Source organism: Rhipicephalus sanguineus, chromosome 1 (genome assembly GCF_013339695.2).
Source record: "Rhipicephalus sanguineus isolate Rsan-2018 chromosome 1, BIME_Rsan_1.4, whole genome shotgun sequence".
In the NCBI taxonomy this organism is placed as follows: domain Eukaryota; kingdom Metazoa; phylum Arthropoda; class Arachnida; order Ixodida; family Ixodidae; genus Rhipicephalus; species Rhipicephalus sanguineus.
Genome location: NC_051176.1, coordinates 170,795,967 through 170,815,085, shown reverse-complemented (window position 1 = coordinate 170,815,085; position 19,119 = coordinate 170,795,967). Strand labels below are relative to the sequence as shown.

At 46.4% G+C, this 19,119-nt stretch overlaps 1 protein-coding gene across 1 annotated transcript; it reads left to right on the top strand.

Annotated features, from left to right (window-relative positions):
* The first annotated feature begins 617 nt into the window (after positions 1-617).
* LOC119380176 (histidine ammonia-lyase) lies at positions 618-18,922 on the top strand. Its single transcript, XM_037648971.2, has 3 exons — positions 618-804; positions 12,152-12,461; positions 18,717-18,922. The coding sequence occupies exons 2-3, from the start codon at positions 12,221-12,223 to the stop codon at positions 18,920-18,922; spliced, it is 447 nt and encodes a 148-aa protein (XP_037504899.1). The 5' UTR covers positions 618-804; positions 12,152-12,220.
* The last annotated feature ends 197 nt before the right edge of the window (positions 18,923-19,119 follow it).

The following is a 19,119-nucleotide window of genomic DNA, read 5'->3' as shown; positions in this document are numbered from 1 at the left end:
ACAGGTCGAACTATTTATTCAGGAAGCTTGAAGCTCGCGCTGACACGACTGCATTGTCGTAGCTGTGTTACTGCTTCTGCAACGAATGCGTAGTTCATATTCTTAAGATTCTATGCTGAACACTGCAAGCGTATACCTAACAAAGAATCACGAATGAAATGAACTTGCCTCCCTGTATACTGTTTCCTCCTCTGGCGTTTGAGTGGTCGCAATTATACCAGGTCTCATGATGCACTAAAAACGAACAAGAGAAAAGTTCCAAAGTATAATTGATACGGATGTTAAGCATTTGATACACCGAAATTAAGCGGGGTCTAGAAGCGTGCCTACATAGTCTTCATCGTAATTCCCTTTTAAATCCATTCTTTACGAGCTCATATCCCATGTGAGGAGAGAATAAAAAGCGCGAGGGGCAGACAGACAGAAATGATAACGGGTAGATGTTAGGTTATTAAATGTGCCGCTCGAGAATCCTCAAGAGATAAGCATAGGCGACCACGCTAGGGCCTCGCGTGGGGGGGCTACCCGCTACGGCAGCAGTGACGTCCTCGCGACAGCGAAACACCTTTACTGGCAAATAACCCGCGTGACCCGCTGTGCAGGCGCGTGCGGAGTCGTGCCTTCGTCGCTTTATCGGACGAATGGGCGGCACCTTGACCATGGCCGGAACTCTCATTGGCCCAATCTCGGTCCGCGCGGTTCGGTTGTCTCGCTGTGCCGCGCTGCCTTCCGTCACAGGGCTGCTCCAAGCCGACGGAGTGTGCTCTGCTGCGCGCGCGCTTGACAATTGTTGCTCCGGCCAAGGTAAGTAGACCAACTGGAACTCATCTTGGCTGCTTACGAACGCGCGCTACAGACATTGGAGAGGTCGCATTTCACCCGAGGGTGCAGTAAGTCGCAGCACATTAAGGTGTCGAAACAAAACAACAAATTTAGGAAAAGTGTTTTTTCCTATTTACGACAACTTAGTGTGCGGCAACTTACAGTCGTTTACGTGACGTTTCCTGCACATAGATAAATTTATCAACGAGTGAAAATATTCGTGTAAGCGGCTCCTGTAGTGCGCAGGCAGATAACACTATAATGAACATTACCCTTGCTGCACGTATATACGTTCAGCACAGTACGTACAACAAAGCGCACGCACGACGACATTTTTCTCCCGCGTACTCTATATACGTCATCCGCTCTGTATTCGGCGTTTTTTTTTTGTTTTTTTTTTTTAAGAGTTACCAGAAGTCTTGAAAATTGCTTCTTGTACCAAGCAACACTCTGCACCGCAAGTTGGTTTACCCTAAAGAGCTGGCATTATTTACACGGGAAATCGAAATGGAATCAAAATTACCATAATGTCACGTACAGATTGACCTTTTAGACAACTACTTTAGAGCACATATTGCAACGCACGAATTCTAGCCGGTACGTTCGCAAGGCGTATCCACTGAAAACGAGTTCTGAGTATGACACCAGTTTAAGGATATGAGCTCGAAAAATGTACGATAAAATTCGTTGGCGTCCAGGTACCTTTAAGCTTGAATGCAGAAACAGGCGTTTGTTAGCTATATGTGCCCTAATTTAATTATATAGAACGGTTATTAGTGAAATTTCGTTAACCAGTGCCTTATTACTCCTGAAGCTATGTCCACCGGCTCGAGTATTCCAGCTCAATAATTACATTTACACGCCTGAGGCAGTCCAAAAAATAATAAAAGGTTGAAGAGGATCCCTAAGCATATTTTTATGAGATGAGAACACGAAAGCGTTTCCTACGAAGTTGCGTCGACAGTTCCTGTGCGCTTTCTTTCTCCCCTTCGGTTCGGGACTTCCCCTGCTACTGCGAGGATTCCCCTTTCCTACGCCGCGACATCGTGGAGCACACGCCGAGTGTCGCTGCGGCGACACCAGCTGGGTGCGCGCTTTCGCCAACCTAGCCAAGAAACACTCTCGCGTTAAAAATACGTTAAAGGCAAAAACACTTGCTATACCAGATCTAAAGGAGTTGCTGAACTTCTTATATCATGCCTTCTTATTGCAGTAACAAACCCATGGCGTTACGACAATTTCGGAGACAAAAATAGTCATACATGTAGTACATATCGAGCTTCCCGCACCGCGAAAAAGAAAGCTGAGCGATAAAAAATGGTAATGCAGCGCAAAGTCACGGGGCCCTTGGAGCAGCTTGATATGCAACAGCTTGAGCCACGTGCCATATGTTTACGCAATGCGTTGCCGCCGCAAGCGAACTAGCATATGAAAATAGCTAGAGCCAAACATTTCTTCTTGCGCGCGAACACTCATCGATGATCGAAACAATTACGTGCAATGAAACGTAGCCTGTACTCACTCAAAGATATTGAATCATGGTAGACTTATATGCAACATGAGTTTACTGACTTTTTGTGCTCTTTGTGGATTGTCCGCGCAACTCACGCATTGCACCTATAGCCATTTGACAGCTTATCGGCACACATAAATTATGCTATACGTATACTGTATATGTATATATGTGCAACTCAGCAAAAACAAGCAATGCTTTGTGGAAGTATCAATTTTGTGAATAGTAGCCACTGAATGCAGACGGCATCCGACTGCAGCCAGTGCACTCGAGTTCACGCTGTATATATCCAGTGTTTGAGCCAAAGTTATGGAGGGCGAGGACTCTGTCACATGCTCGCTCTCCACACCTTTGGAGCACGTAGCCACGGCGCAGCACGTTATGTATCTTCACAGCAAGGCCTGGTTACAGCGGAATGACAATTTTTTACGAATGCTATAGTTTGCCAACGATCTTGCCATGGTCACGGTTGCTAAATATTGAGGTTTTCTCATCTGACCAGAACGTGCTCTGGACCGGTGTTTGTCATGAAAAATGTGTTTAGAAAATGAATTGCGGCTATATAGTGTGAATACGTTTCTTCAACGCGTATTTCTGTACGAATGTCTTCACATTGCCCTGGCGAAGCGCCCTGGCGACACCTTAGCAGTATGCTGGCGACTGCGTTATTTAGTTTGCCAGATGCCCACCCTGCCTAATAGGTATAGCATTGAAGCGATGGAAAATGATTATGTGTAGTGCGCAAGGGCAAGGTATGGCAATACATCCCTGAAGACGTTAAAAAAGGAGGCATAATAGAGCAGCTGGTAACGGCAGTGCTTCAAATTGCAGCTTCACGGAACAGCCTTACACGGCAAGATCTGAGTTTCAACCTTGTTTCGATAATATTTCTTTCTCTTTTTAGCGCAGAATCTTGAGAAACAACCGTATAGAAACACACACAAATGCACTGTGACACTCATAGCTGCTGCAAAGCACTTCTGCGTTTTGTCTTCGATACAGTTGTTTCTCAGGATTCTGTGCAGAACACCGGAAAGGTGCCTCGCAGGGAACTGTGCAGTGACGTCAAAAGGATAGGATTCCCATTCCGAGGCTTCCGTTATCTCGAACCGCGTACTAAAGCTCACGCACAGTGCCTATTCGACTCTTCTTTTTATTATTGTTGGGGTTTAACGTCCCAAAATCACGATATGATTACGAGAGACGCCGTAGTGGAGGGCTCCGGAAATTTCAACTACCTAGGGTTTTTTAACGTGCACCTAAATATAAGTACACGGGCCTCAAACGTTTTCGCCGTCATCGCAAATGAGGCCGCCGAGGCCGGGATTCTACCGCGCGCGACCTTCGGGTCAGCAGTCGAGCACCATAACCACTAGACCACCGTGGCGGGTACCTATGCTGCTCTATTCCGACGTGTATACACGGTACGTGACGCTGTAAGCTTGCTCCATATCCCACGACGTATGCAGCTACAGAAGCCGATTTCAGCTACAGAAACAGGAGCGGCGGGCGCTACCTGTTTCGCATTGTTCGAACACGCCTTATCATCTGTAATAACAAAGGAGAACGGATGAAGAGCTCGTTTCTTTGTTAGATACAACCTAATAAAGCTGTTGACTGCTGCCTTTATTATATGCTATCATCGGTCATGTGGTTTTCACACTTATTTAGCGCTTTTCTTTATTGAAGCTGGGGTGTGTCTTGCACGCGTAATTCCGATAGAGATGTGCACATGTCTCTTCAATGTGCGGGATGGTTTTCTGTCGACAGAGACGTAGAAATCCCGGGATCCGAGTCAAATACAGCTTCACGGTAAAATTTGTATCGTCTGATAGGGACGTCACAATGTTCCTTATACACAGTAATTGCTTTATAAAGGTTACGAAGAGACTAAAGGCTGTAGGTTATGCTACTTAGGGACGCAGGCACGTGGCAGTCGGGGTTACTGTCAAAGTGTACAGCTGATAAGAAGGCGGCGTTCGTAAGTGCCGCGATGATGAGTGCTTGGGAGCCGAACAAGCAAATGTCGGCGGCGCTTGTCGTTACGGGAAAGCAATTAAAAAAATAAAGAAAAAACACTGCCCTTGGACTGCCCATGTTAGGACGAAGGCTCTATTTAAAGGTAACACAGCAATGTCAGTGGATGTAACGGTGCAAATGCACGCTGCATTGGGTGTACCATCTGTTGCAACTTCTAAAGAATGCCTAACGTTGTAACGTTTGTGAAATTGCCAAGAAACCACTAAATAAACAGATGAGCCATTTAGAGACATTTCTAAAGGCTACATTATAAAGGCTGCACAACTAAGCGCAAGCTCCTGCAAGAATTCAGGACAAATAATCTTCAATATTATCCTGGCCAAAACAAATTTCCCTGGGAGCCCAACTGGCAGCATTTAGGTAAAAGCCGTTGCGTGCTTTGCTTGCGGAAAGGCAGTATATGGTGTCATCGCATTGGTTGCTGATTTCAGAAAGCCTTGTAATGTGAGTTCGTTCTTTAAAGTGAGAGAGAGAAACAACGTTAATAAACACAAGGCTTCCCATTCCTGGGCGAGGGTACAGCCCCACGTCCAGGGCCCCACAGGCAATTGCGGCTCGCCGGGCCCGATCAAAGAGAAAACGCGGTTCTAACAAGAGCCACGAACAATGTGTGCTCACAGACATAAGTGCTTGCGAAAAGAGGGTGAGTTTTATCTTTCGGTGCCGTATCCGCGATGCGCAGCGCCTATAGGGGCGCCACTGAAAGCCGCGTAGCGGCGGCCGTTGGAACCGCTCGCGGGTAGCGTAGCAGACGCCTCATTTGCGCGCGTGCGATTCGCCGGTGGTGCGCGTCCCAGATAATTACTTTTGCGGCAACAGTGTGCGCAAAGGAGCCGCACTTTATAATAGTGGGCATGTGTCCGATGTCACAGCTGTGTGGGACGACAATGTCCCCATACGCGACAAGTCTTTGTCACAGACAATCGACAACAAGCTTCTCCTACGAAGTGGAGCTCATCGTAAGTACACCGCTTTCTTTATAACGTCCCGATCACTAACGCCTGCATGCGTTGACGCGTGAACCAATGTTTTTTCTCGACACAGTAGCTTCGTTTACGTGCCATGTGCTGATATAGTAGATTTTGAGGGAGCGCTGTCGCACCGGCGTATAGATTTCACAGGGTCGGCCACGTGAAGGGTCAGCGTTGGTAAAACTTTGAAACCAGCACGATAACCTTGTGAAAAAATAAACGATAAGCTTGTCATCATCGGCGCAGGAGCGCACAGCGAACATTCTGCACCGATAATCGCATTCCAGTGCCATCAATAGGTAGAATGCAGCCGATTTCGTACAGCACACGTGTGATTCCACGGCGCTTTTTTAAAGGAGCCGTCACCTGCCCTACATTCTCTCGCATTGCGCTTCGCGCCATTCGTTTTTCAAGTGAGCCAAGGTATCGCGTCTTATCAGTAATAACAACCTCATGTGAATTGTAGTGTCTACAATGCAGGCGACGCGACCAAGTGTAAACGTAGTAGCGTTCGCTGAAAACATAGCGACAAAAAAGAAGAAATAAAAACACGGTAATCGTTCTAACACTGCCGTAAACAAAGCGCGATTGCTTAGCTTCTACGTCGTACAGCCGCAATCCACCGCCGCCGTCGCTTTCGCTCATGAAATAGCACCGGAAACCTGTAGATGTGCGTTCCTGGCAATTTTTTGTGTGTGTTTGAGCAGCCGACAACGCAGCAGGTATTTTTCGACATCGCTGAGGCCCGCCAGAATCGTTAAACCACGATGAAAAACACATCCATCCGTGCACTCGCGTATAGACGCTCGCGGGGACACTGCTCGCCGGGCCCCGCGAGCGCTTCCGAGCCATGGCGGCAGATGGCGTCGTCGGCGCTTTGCGCATCGCCATGGTCACTGTGTTTCTCAGCTTCGAATGAAATGAGGCGCCGTCACAAATGTGTCGAAAGGTCCTCAACAAGTTCTTAGGATTCAATTTCGCATTTCTTTTCCTTTCCCAAACTTTAGCATATCACACTTGAAGCGTTATCTGAGAGTACAAATTTGCAAAGAAAAAAGAACGCCAGTCAAAAACAACGGTGAGAAACGTCGCGACACTCACCCTTAAAAACGGATGAAAAGCGTCAGTCTGCTTTCAGGTAACGATGTTGAGAGTCGTCTTAAAGGGCCGCTAAACCACCTCCGATAATTTTTCAACATTTCAAGTTAACGCGCGCATCGAGTTCAGAATGCCATCACGATCAACAATGCCAAACGCGGCAGCGCTACGAGCCGCGGGCGCCCCCAAACTCCAAGAAACAATTCCTTCTCTCCGGGCCTTTCGGTAATCCTCAGCGTTCACCGTGACGTCAACATTCTCGTCTGCTTATGTCATCCACAAAAATAACCTGTTTGTCTGCTCGCAGGTACGCACGCTCGCCGCTCTTCCTCCTCGCATGGCGAGAAGGAGTACTCGACCAGGGCAAGAGACGAGCCGATGGATGAAGCATAGCGAAGGAAAGAGCGAAACGAGCGAGGGCCTCTTTTGGATCATAAAGCGCGTGTAACTCCGATATTACCGCACCGTTTCGAAAAATTCTCACGGCTACGAGTTCGTTGTAGACTCGTCCACAACTGCAACACCACAACTAAATTTCGACCTCTGGGTGGTTTAGGGGCCCTTAAAGGGATTCCGAAATGGTTTTTGAAACTTTGTCAGCGTTTAGACTACAGCATTATCGTCAGTCGCACCACAATTTAAGCGACGCACCGTGTACCAAGGCAGCTATGGGTAATTATGTCTATACCCTCCTTCTCATCATTGCCTTGCCCCCTAAACTTATCGAACACCCAGCCGTTGCAGGCGACGGCAGCTCACTCGACGTCGACGAGTTGAGCTAGACTGTAGTTGAGCTCCGTCGAGTGCGCCAGGCAGCGAGTTCGGCGCGCGCCGTCGGGCAACAGAGACGAAGCGCGCGGAGTGGTTGAGATCTCTTCCCCCAGGTGCCGCCACACTACCAGCCGTTCTCATTTTATTCTCCTGTACGGCGACAATCTGCAAAGGCACGCGCTGGTTGTCTCTTCAGTGGTGAAGTTACAACCGCAGACGCGTGAATCCAGGCGTTGGTTGGATGGCGAGAGCCCGACGCTCACTGCAGCGACTCCGCTCGCCGGATGCCTTACAAGCTTTACAGGATGTCGCAGCTTTATAAGTCACCAATCGCTAGATTCGCAGGACACAACGCAGCCGACAAAAGAAACCGCGAGATAAACACTGTCGCGCAGCTCACGCAGCTCACGTCAACACGGAGCCACGCAGTACACTGTACACGCACGGAGCCCGTCGTAACACAGGAAGACGACGCTCGCTGCCCACCGGAAGTTCAGTGACGTAGACTGGACATATCCAATCAGATCGGTCATCAGTGCTACGTAACATGTAACAATGCTACGTATATTAAGGACGCGGGAAGTTGAAAACTCGTTCGGCTGAGCCGCTGCGATCTGTAGCTTTTCACATGTTTAAAGTCTTGTAATAAATTACACAGTTGACGCAGAGAGCTTAAATAAGTCTGCAAGTGATTCTTAGGGCTTGCTGTACCGGCTGAATATGTTTGTACAAAATCGTCAAACCGTTTTTATGTACACGTATAGAGGTAAGTCATTCCGCCAATATTTTTCTCCTCGAGCCAGTGTTACTATATATTCAACAACTCCAGGTGCGCTACCATGAGCCAAAGTATTTGTGAGGCTTGAAAAGTAGCAAGCCTCCTAATCAAAAACGTCAACTGCGGCATTCAGTACCTTCCAATGGACATTTATTGGAAATACAAAGGGAAACCCGTGTTCGTTTTAATCTAACAGTCGAAATTTCCGGAGCCCTCCACCGCCTCCACTACGGCGTCTCTCATAATCATATCGTGGTTTTGGGACGTTAAACCCCAGTTATTATTATATTATTATATTTAAGCCTAATAGACACTATGCCGAAAATGCACTAGTTACTAGTAGGATCGATCACTTAGCATTCGGTTTCCAAAAGAAGGTCATACGCTTTCGCATATTTTCTTTCTCGTTTGTTTTAATGTCGTTGAGATGACCAACAGCCGCTTCCCTTAATAATACTTCTTCTTGGGCAAGTTGGTGCGATTTGGAAAACATTATTTTAGGGCGCACACAAGAGAAAAATACAGACACTCGGAGCGCCAACTACGAACTGATTTATTGAAGTGGAAGACGGGGCATGGCGTAATTCTAACGCATGCGAAACCCAAGATATACGACGTTACATTGAAAGGTTATCTCTGCCTTTGCATCTGTGCTTCAAACAAGTGCATTTCAGAGTCGTACAACGTGTCCGAAATATACCGCAGGCACGAGATATACGCACGTGTGTGAGTTATATATCACTCACACGTATACTGTAAGACTTCGTAAAAAGAAAGGCACCACGTATACGTGTGAGCGATATATCACTCACACACGTATGCGTGGTATACCTTTTTGTTTTCGTTATGAAGCGTGCCTCCAGGACTTCGCGGGCAGTTATGTTACCGCTCCTACCCAGCATATACGTGGAACGCGCGTAAAATCTGGGTGACACGCGCAGGCATTGAAATGGGTGTAGAGTTACTGCATATACCAGGGGTCTCAAACACGCGGCCCGCACATGACTATCTTAGTCCCACATTTAGTTTATTTTCTCAATAAGTACGCTCTCGAGCTACATAGGCATGACTGGTCTAAACCATAGTTTTCGTGAGGTACCTCATGTGGTCACCATGTGTTGAACCATAACCGTGAAACAAAAACTATATTTCGGAATCGGCGTCCAGATTTTAGTCATCTTGGGGATCGGTATCGACATGTTGTTGGAATCCTGGCGCCAAATATCCTTCAGAAATGACCCGTATATGGGATATGGAAACGGTTTTCTTTCAAATGGCAACGTTTGCTGACAATTTCTACAAACTACACCCCCACCCCCTCTCCCGGTTTTACCTTCTTTCCTGTCCCAGCCCTTGCGGGACTAAATTTCGTGACTGCGGCCCGCTGGCTGACGCGAGTTTGAGACCCCTGGCATATACAGTAACTCTAAAATGCGTGCCCGCGAGAACTGGAGTGATGGTGTCCAGCAGTTGCAACACGCTTCGAGCTATCACACCGATTTTGACATCAAACTTGAGAAACTTCGTGCAATGCGCCGTCGAGCGGAACGAAGATATAGACGCGCAAAGTGCAATGATGACTTGAGACTGGCTGGACGCACTCAGAAGAAAATACAGCGCCACATGGATAAACTGGCTTCGCGACGATGGGTACCCTTCTGCGAGTCGAAGGCCTTTATCGCTTGTATGGAGAACTGTCCGTGTTCTTCGCACAACCTTTGGTCAGCGACACCCGTTTAAATCTCTGTCACTTCACTTGCAGTGTAGAGAGATTGACGTCGCAGAATCCTTCCGGCGAGTCAAATTTCACGGAAACAAGGACGGCGACGCTCGACCACCCATTGCTCTCACGTGATCTCCGCATGGACTGCCCATTTTCTATATGGATGAGCTAGAAGCTGCACTGGCATTGTGAAGACGTTCTTCGGCGCCAGGACCTGACGGCATTAAATATCATGCGCTTTGTAACCTTGGAGACGAAGCTCGGAGGGAACTCCTGCACCTGTACAACGACTCCTGGCAGACTGGTACAGTTCCCCAGGCATGGAAATCAAGTCGCCTCATTCCGCTTCTCAAAGCTGGCAAATCGCCTCTGGACATTTCCTCATACCGTCCTATCGCGCTTGTCAGTTGTGTGGGAAAAACAATGGAAATAATGATTCTAACACGACTGGAATGGTACTTGGAGTACTATGACATCTATCCAGATACAGCCTCGATCATAGCGCGTCCCATGGTTGCATCTGATCCATATACAGCGCTCGATCAGATACAGCCATGGGACGCGCAATGAAAGTACGTACTCCCGAAGATAAGCAGCGCATCGTGAAACGAGGCTTGTCGCTGTACGAGAACGACAACGGCAGCGACGAGCAGATCCAGAATACGCGGCCTGGGAAAGGGAGAACAAGAGACGACGAGGAGATACTGCCGATCACCGTGAGTGGAATGCTGCGCGTATCCGAGCTCTACGTCAGGATCCAGCATATACCGAAAAGCCACGTACGAGCGGCGCCGTGCTCGGCCAGCTTCGCTGTGTCTCAAGCCTTGCGCGGCCGAGTGCAAGCTTTCGCCTCTTACTTTTTTTTTGTTGTTTTTGCTATACCGCAGACTTCGAAAAATACTTGAAATCCTTGTTTCTATTCAAGCGACTCAATGCCACTTGTGTCGTGAGCGGATTTCATCGGCATGCTGAGCGTATATGCAAAGTCTACGCGGAGCGGACATGTCAATTGTATATCACCCGACATCTTTATTTTGACTTCGTCTATTTCGGCAGTTCACAGGCAGGAGATTTGCCGCCCGAAGGAAAGTGGTCACGAAAGCGATAGATCGGCAATGTGTCATGTTTCGAATGATGTGAGGCAAACAATTTGATTGTAGTTCACATACCAAAAAAGTCTGTCTTGAGGAAGGTTGCGTACTGGTTACATAACTAGAGGAAAGGCGAGGAGGATTAGGAAATCGTTCGAAAGGAAATAACAGTTACGTGACATTTGTCTTGCGATCTAAAACTTTGTATCAGTATTTTCACAATATAGACAATTTTCGAATCACTGCATTATTTTGACCGACACACGGGAAGAAAAAAAAATTTATATTCCCTTCAGCTGACGCTACGGAGATCACAGCCGAAAGCCTATGCTCTCAAGAGACACTCATTAAAGTGCTTCCACGTTCTCAGTAGGGCGCTTTGTTACTTCCTACTGCTCGTTTTCTTCCGGTCGCTTACACAACACCACTGGTTCTATATGCTGAGACTTGGTCCCCGAGGTGTTCATTCACTTTATGATATAATTCACTGTTAATTCACATTTCGTTTGCGTTAATTCACTTTAACGTTCGAGTCACCTTAATTCACATTTGATTCTCTTTAATTCATATTTATCTCTGTAATAATTTCTTAAACTCTGCGTTTGTTTAACCCGCGGTCGAATTTTGACCTAAGTTATCACATGCAACCGTACACTACCTGTGATGGCTTTATTTTTTAAGGGAGCACAAAGACGAATTTTAGAAATTTTTGTATTGTTGCACTAAATAAAAAATACTTGTGTCAAGAATCCCCAAAGAGTATCGCGGTGCCTCGGAACGCATTCGATATATCTTTAATGCCACTAACCTAAAAAAAAAAAAACTTTTTCGATATCGCGGGGCAGTTTAACAGAGACGTGTCAACACAGTCCGGCGTACGTCCGAGTCAAGTGGGGACAGCAACTCGTGACGTACTAGCAGCAGCTCTGTCGTCTGCTATCAGTTGCATGAGGTGCACGTAAACAACGATGAGTGAAATTTTGTCCAGTCACTCTGACAGCGATTTCGGTGACTCGTCATGATAATGTCTATTGCGGTGAGGTTGGCTTGCGGATGCTGGGCGACGAGAACTTTCGAATCAAACTAAAATATTCTACACGTGTTTCCCGGCTCCGGTTTGGAGAGAGCGTTAACACTGCATACCAAGGAAACGAAAAATGTCCCTTTTGCGACACCTCAAAATCGTGTCGTTACTCCTATAACGATAACGTTTGAGTGCTTTTCTGCCTAGACCGTAAATTGGCAGATTTACGTTCTTACTCTAAAAATATGCGCGGACGCCAACGGTATACGTTTGGATACCCATCGCAAAGTGCTCAGTACGAAGCGCGGACGTGCACGCAGGTGCAGCGGAAGCTGATCGGAAAGGCGCTGAGTGACCTGGTTCGGCCTAGCTGACAAGCACGGACCTCGATGAAGGTGTCAGTGCGGGTACGCGGCGAGTGGCTCGCCGTGCCATGCCGCGACGGCCGCCAGACTGTGCGCTGGCTGGGCGAGGAGGCGCTGCGTCGCTACATGAAGCTCAAGCCGTCATCATTCCTGGACGGCCGCACCGAAAAGGTCTACCAGGTTCGAAAGACCCGCGGTGGCGCTATTATTGACGGCGACGACATCATCAGGAACGTCCTTGACGACAATGAGTTCCTCTCTGTGGGTGAGCAGACTTCCTTTTTTTTTTTTTAATAGAGAAATAGTCGTATGTGCATGTCACACAAAAAAGATTGACGAACCAAGGGTGTCATTAAAGCCCTGTCACCTAATGGTTGTTACAGTTCACCCTTACAAAGAAGCGCTCTGTCGGATTTCATGGTCTTGCTCAGCCTGCGAAACGACAGAGAAACCAATGGTCATTGCTCGGCATACTCGGCATTCGATCGAAACCAAAAGTAGTTTCGTTCAAATGACGGGCCAGTAGCGTCAGCACGATAGTGTTTATAAACGCTCATAGTGTTCACGCTTATAGCGGCTGCGCGCAGCAAGCGCTCAACTTGCAGACTGCATTTAGAAACAGAACTTCAGCGCAAATGAAGACGGACCACGAAGACAAGAAAGACAAGGACTGCGCGCGCTTTGTCTGGCGCCTTGTCTTTTTTGTCTTCGCGGTCCGCCTTCATTTGCACTGAAGTTCTGTTCCTAAATGCTATGTACCAACTAGGCCCAACAAAAGTTTTATTGCAGACTGCATCGTTAGACACGATTCACAGGAATTAAGGGTAAGCTAAACGAGGCATTCTTATCTTCAGTGCGTGTGCGCTTGCAGATTATAGAGAGTTATTTCATAGGTATAACCAGGGCTGGGCAAAGATACTTTGAAATTGTATCGCGATACGATACAAGATACTCAGGCAAGAAGTATTTGAGATACAGATACAAGATACTGCCACAAGAATTGTATCCGATACGATACTTGGCAATTGTATCTTAAGATACTTCGATACATTCGCAAATTTGTTTTTATAAGTCCATATGATGTAGCAGCAAACGCCTATGCACAAAAACGTCTGCTTGATAATTTCTTAACAGTGACCCATTTCGTTTCATTTATTTACTTACATCATACTGTTGGCCATGTGGCCCAAGCAGGAGGGGCAATGTACAGCATAGGAAACCCACGTACAAGGACAATTGAAAATCTCAAACGAAGGAAGGCAAGCAAAGAAACAGCTCTAATATGAAAATGTTGTTTAGGAAATAGTGAGAATGTAATTATGAATTTATTGAGGTGAGTCCGGATGATGAAAAGGTATCAGGTGCCATTCCTCAGTAGTTCGGGGGAAAAAGAAAATTAAAAAAAATTAAAAAGAAAATGAGTGAAATGTCTGTTAGTATCTCAAAATTTTGCCCTTCTTGCTCAAATTACATTAGTTTCCTTCCGAAACAACTTATTGGAGTCTGTTTTAGCTTCTTAACAGGACAGCTGTTTATACACTTCGCTGCAGTAGTTCAGGGAAAAAAGAAAATAAAAAAAATGAGTGAAATGTCTGTTAGTATCTCAAAATTTTGCCCTTCTTGCTAAAATTACATTAGTTTCCTTCCGAAACAACTTATTGGAGTTTGTTTTAGCTTCTTAACAGGACAGCTGTTTATACACTTCGCTGACAGCGCTTCTTGCTTGTAAATTTTGCAATTGATGGAAGTCGCTGATCTGCTTGCCGACCAGCTAACGGGTTGCCATCTAATCATAAGAACTTCAATAAGAAGCCTTCGCACGATGGCACAAATACCGGCGTAGGCTTTTGCCTTGTCCGTAAAAGAGCGTTGGCGCAATACCGGAGCACTGGACAGGTGTACAGCAGCAACAACGCTGGTAGCGAATCTTTTTCCTTGACGCATCGTGTATACCAGGGGTCTCAAGCACCGTCTTCCTCCCATTTGTTTTTATTTTCTTAATAAGTATGTACATGAGCTACAATGACATGACCGGTCTCAAGCATTCTTTTCGTGAGGACATGTGGTCGCCATGTGTTAAAACATAAGCGTGGAACAAAAACTCGGTTCGACCCCGGGCGCAGCGGTCGCATTTCGATGAAGGTGAACGCGTAGTGTGCGATGTCAGTGCACGTTAAAGCACACCAGATGGTCCAAATTGCCGGCCATGCAGGCCAGGCTAACCCCACCTGCTGCAAGATCACCACCACCCCCACGTCACTCGTAATCATCTAGTGGTTCTGGGCCTTAAACCCCAGATATTACTATCATTATTATTAACAAAATCTCGATATTTCAGAATCCGCGTCCAGATTTCAGTCATTCTGTAACTGTATCAATGTTTCTCGAACCCTGAGTCCAAATTCCTATCAGAAATGACCTATATATGAAATGTGGGAAAGGTTCCTTTCAAATGGCAGCGTTAGCTGTCATCTTCTTCAAGGTACTCCTGCCCCCCCCCCCCCCCCCTCAACCTTCACTTTACTGCCCTGGCTCTTGCGGGACTGCATTTAGTGACTGCGGTCCGCTCGCTTTACGGTGAGCTTGAGACACCTGGTGTATACGTAGAGGACATAAACTGCAATGAATTTTCATATTGTACTTTTCTGCTGGCGTAAAGGATTCTTTGTTGATATACTCACTAAAGTACAATCTTTTAACCATATTTCTTCAAGGAGAGAACATGTGCAACCCAGAAACGTCTCATACGTATTGTATAGTTGCACAAAGCGTCACTGGATACCGCCACTATTCGCGCTTCTTCCACTTATAAGTTCTCATTACACGGCGATTAGTAGTACTAAAAAATTCAGGAAGGCCTAAAACAGCAAAACAAATATAGGTAAAACAGAGAGGCGGTTCCGTATCAAACATTCACACCGAGTGAGTACAGAAAGACGATACAGACGGTGCCCTTAATAGCTATGACAGTTAAGCATGAAATGTCGTAAACTCACCTGTTAAGATGAGACAATAGAAAATTCAGTGCCTATGGAAAATTGTCTGAAACGGATCGTGAGGACGCTTACCAGAAAAACAGAGCGTTCCGTATAACAGCCTTTCTCGAGGCCCCTTCCTAACATCTTTAAAGGGCCCCTCACCAGGCTACACAGCAAATTTTAGCTAGACGCTAGAAGTTGTTGTGTGCCGAATGAAGAGCAGTATGCCGCAAGAATTTTTCAAATCGGTTCATTACGAGCTGAGAAAAACAATAATTTGTAGCGGCGCGAAACCGTGATGCGAGGAGGCGAGTTTCAAACCCTTGCCACTCGCCCCGTGTAGCCTTAGCAAGCCAAATCCCTTCCCTGCCCTCTTCACTGGACACATACGCATGAACACGTCATGCGCATGCATCGTCACGTGCGTATGACGTGCCCGAGCCAGCCCGAGCACGTGAGCGGCGTTGCACGGCCGCTACCTTTTTTTATGTAGCAGCGGCCGTGGGCGTTTTGTCGGCGTTCTCTGTGGTGTACTGCCTGTTTCGGCGGGACGGGCATGAAAGTTGAGACATTTGTACGGGCACGAGAGCGGCGGTATCATGAGCCAGTGCTGCATTAACGTTTACTTCGACGCGGTAGAATAAATGAGCATAATGAGTGCTCGAACGCGCCAGAACATTACTTTCGTTTCCAGGGCTGGCGTCTGCTCGATGCGCTAACCGCGGGGACACGAACGCATGGGAAAGCGAGGCACATTAGCCCCGCATCTCGCTGCAATTCACGAAAAAAAAAATGAAAAAGACGCACACATTCCCTTTGTGTGTCTCATTATTTCTCTCAAGTTTTATTAATCTATTCAAGCAACAAATTACACAAACTACACATGTCGTGTCAAATAATTATCGCAGTGTCGCGTGCTACTGTTGGCGACGTCAGAGCACAGTCGTCTACGTAGAGGAGCGACGTCACAGCACTACCATCTACGTAGGGCCATTTTCTCATGTACGTCATCTCCTCAGTCTCTAAAGCGCGCGCCCGCGAGAGGAAGGGCAAGCAGCGTTCACCTTGAAATTTGACCCATTTCCGCGGCGCGCAGCGTTCCAAATTTTGTAGACGTGATCGTGAACGCCCAGTGTATGCATTGCGCTCGTTAGCTCAATATTGTCAAACCTGGTGAGGGGCCCTTTAAGATATCTCCTAATAATTTTCTTTTTTTTATAACGCAAACTCAATTTTGCTATTTTACTAAGCGGTAAGCAGAATGTTTTGTACTGTATACTCAAGGCGCGCCCACATAATTATATATGTTTTCAAAATCGCCTTGGCAACGTGTAAATGTGTAAACAGTAGTAGAAATATTGCAGACATTCAAAAGAATGAAGCAGATATCTTATTTTGGTAGTCCGTTACAAAAGATATACTGCAGTGACCAGACCGTAAAAAACAGCACAGAGACTTAGGCAATGTATGGGATGCAAAAGGACAGCTAAGAAAGCACTTGTGCTAACATTCGAATTATGATTTTATAAATTTTTTGAATAAGGGCAGCAGGAAAAAAATACGGTAGGCCAAGATAACGCTCGCTCTATTATATCCATCATCAGTATCAGTGGTGCTAAAGCAGTTAGAATTTTATTTGCATATAACTTAATTCATTGCATGTAATTCATACTTACATCCACGAGATCCTTCAAATCGTTGATATGTAAAATCCACGAGACGCAAAGCAAACCCATCCTTGCAGGCGTCAGATTTCGTTACGAAGCAAGACGCAAGAGAATCTTCAATAACGACACTGTAGCAACGTCAGAATTTGCGCGATAGACGCCGCACGCATTGGAGAACGCGGCGTAGGACAGTGGTTAAGAGCAAGTGTCATGGCATGGGCGCAACTAAAAACAAAGAAACATCGAGAAAACATAAGGTACTTGGGATGGGCGTAGATGTCCGCGCGCTTGTTACTGTCGAGACTGCGCGAGCGCTGCCACGTGACTCTGCTCCACCAATACGGACGCGCAGACCTCATATTCTACCCTCACTGGAGGGCACTGGCGGAAAGAAAATTTCATCACTGCCTTTAGTTTTATTTAGATGGCATAGTGACGCCAGGACCATCTTAAGGAGCGGAGTTAGGCCAGCGATTATTGTCTCGCACGGCTGTGTTGCGACAGCAGTATCTTGTATCTTAAGATACACGATACATTATCGAATGTATCGGAAATACAGATACAGATACTTGTTTTTCGAGACGTATCGCGATACAGATACAAGATACCCAAAGAGTATCTAAGATAGCATCTAAGATACATGTATCTTCGATACTGCCCAGCACTGGGTATAACTAAGCTTATCCACATAAAGTCTATGCTCAAGCGCTAGAGCTTAATTTCCATGTTCCAAGAAAAAAAATATGCACGAGGAATCCGCTTTTACTGCACGAGCCTTGCGCGCCTAATGTCCGAAAAACACAGTCGGCTGCGACTTTATAAGACAGCGGCATTTTCACTTCAAAGGCGGACGCACACAAGCCTGCACCAATGAGCGCGCGCTCTAGACTGACGTCGTAAGCCAGACGGTCGGTGACCCCGCCGTCGAAGAACAACGCCGAGTACAGCGGCACTATATTTCTTTTGTTGCTATGGGTGTGCGAATATTCGAAATATTCGAATAACGAATCGAATAGCGTTATATTCGATTCGGTACTCGAATGCAACAGTGCATGTTAGAAATACCGAATATTTTTAGAATAATAAGCATCGATGTTTTTTTTTTTTTTTTGAAAAATCTCAAAGGAACGAAACGTTGGGATAGAGAGAGGTAACGTTTCTTGTTTCGATTCGGTGTCATCGCTATTCGATTCGGTTCTAAAATTCACTATTCGCACACCCCTATCTGTTGCGGAAGCAGTCGGCTGCCGCGCTTCGGTGATCTGGGCAGGGCCTCTTCTGCTTTCTTAAGTTGTGTCCGGCTATATGCTGCAGTTAAACTTTCCAAGGTGTGGTGAACGACGAGGACGGTTGGGTGAGAGACAATCGTACAAGCGCTAGCTTCTGCATCACTTTTTGACTACTGTGAGGCACCTACGCGTCCTCATAAGAGCACCCTGTACCCAAAAGATCCCATATTCCCCCACTCCTCCCACACTTTCTATTTCTTTAATATAACTTCTCGACGATGTAGTGCAATGCTTTCTTGCGACTCTTTCGAATTTCTTCAAAGTAGGTGCTTGTGTTTACTAAAAAAGTGAGATTTCCGCTACTTGTCTGTTCAGTGGTCTTATCTGCTTTTACGTTTTTTTGTATAATATTAGAGCTGCCCGAGTTTAAAAGATATTGGCACCTTTGTCTGAGCTGCCTATGTCTTTTCTCCCTGGCAACATCGTACAATGATAGTTTAGATGGAGATGCTGTGGAAGCGATGTAGCTGCAACTTCTTGCGTTCACCTGCAACATCTTGCAATGACGCTAAGTGTTCACAAGAAGATCCGGTATACATTTGAAGTTGCAATATAGTGTTTCACTTCATCCATGTTTTCGACGCAGTGCTCGAGACGGATCGGCCTTCACCGGTTACGGGCCCTGCGGAAATTACTTACGTCCCGGAGCAAGTGTATCCTTTTCATTATTCTTACGCGCGCAAAAACCAAAGTAGTGTGGTCGTGCATACCGATGGCACTTTGCAGGGCGCAGTGTCGCTGCAGCTGTCTTTTTACTGCAGCGATGAACTTCGATCCACATTAAATCCGTAAACAAGCGAGTCACGCTTGGATGTCGAACGAGCGCGACATATGGAGAGCGGCGAAATATCCACGTGCACATCCCTTCTTTTTCATGCGGTGAATGGATTTATATGTGTCACCTTTTGGAAAAGTTGCACGAATGATGTTTTTTAAATTATATTTGAATTTCGGGACAGGTACATGTCGAGCCATCACTGAGAAGCAGA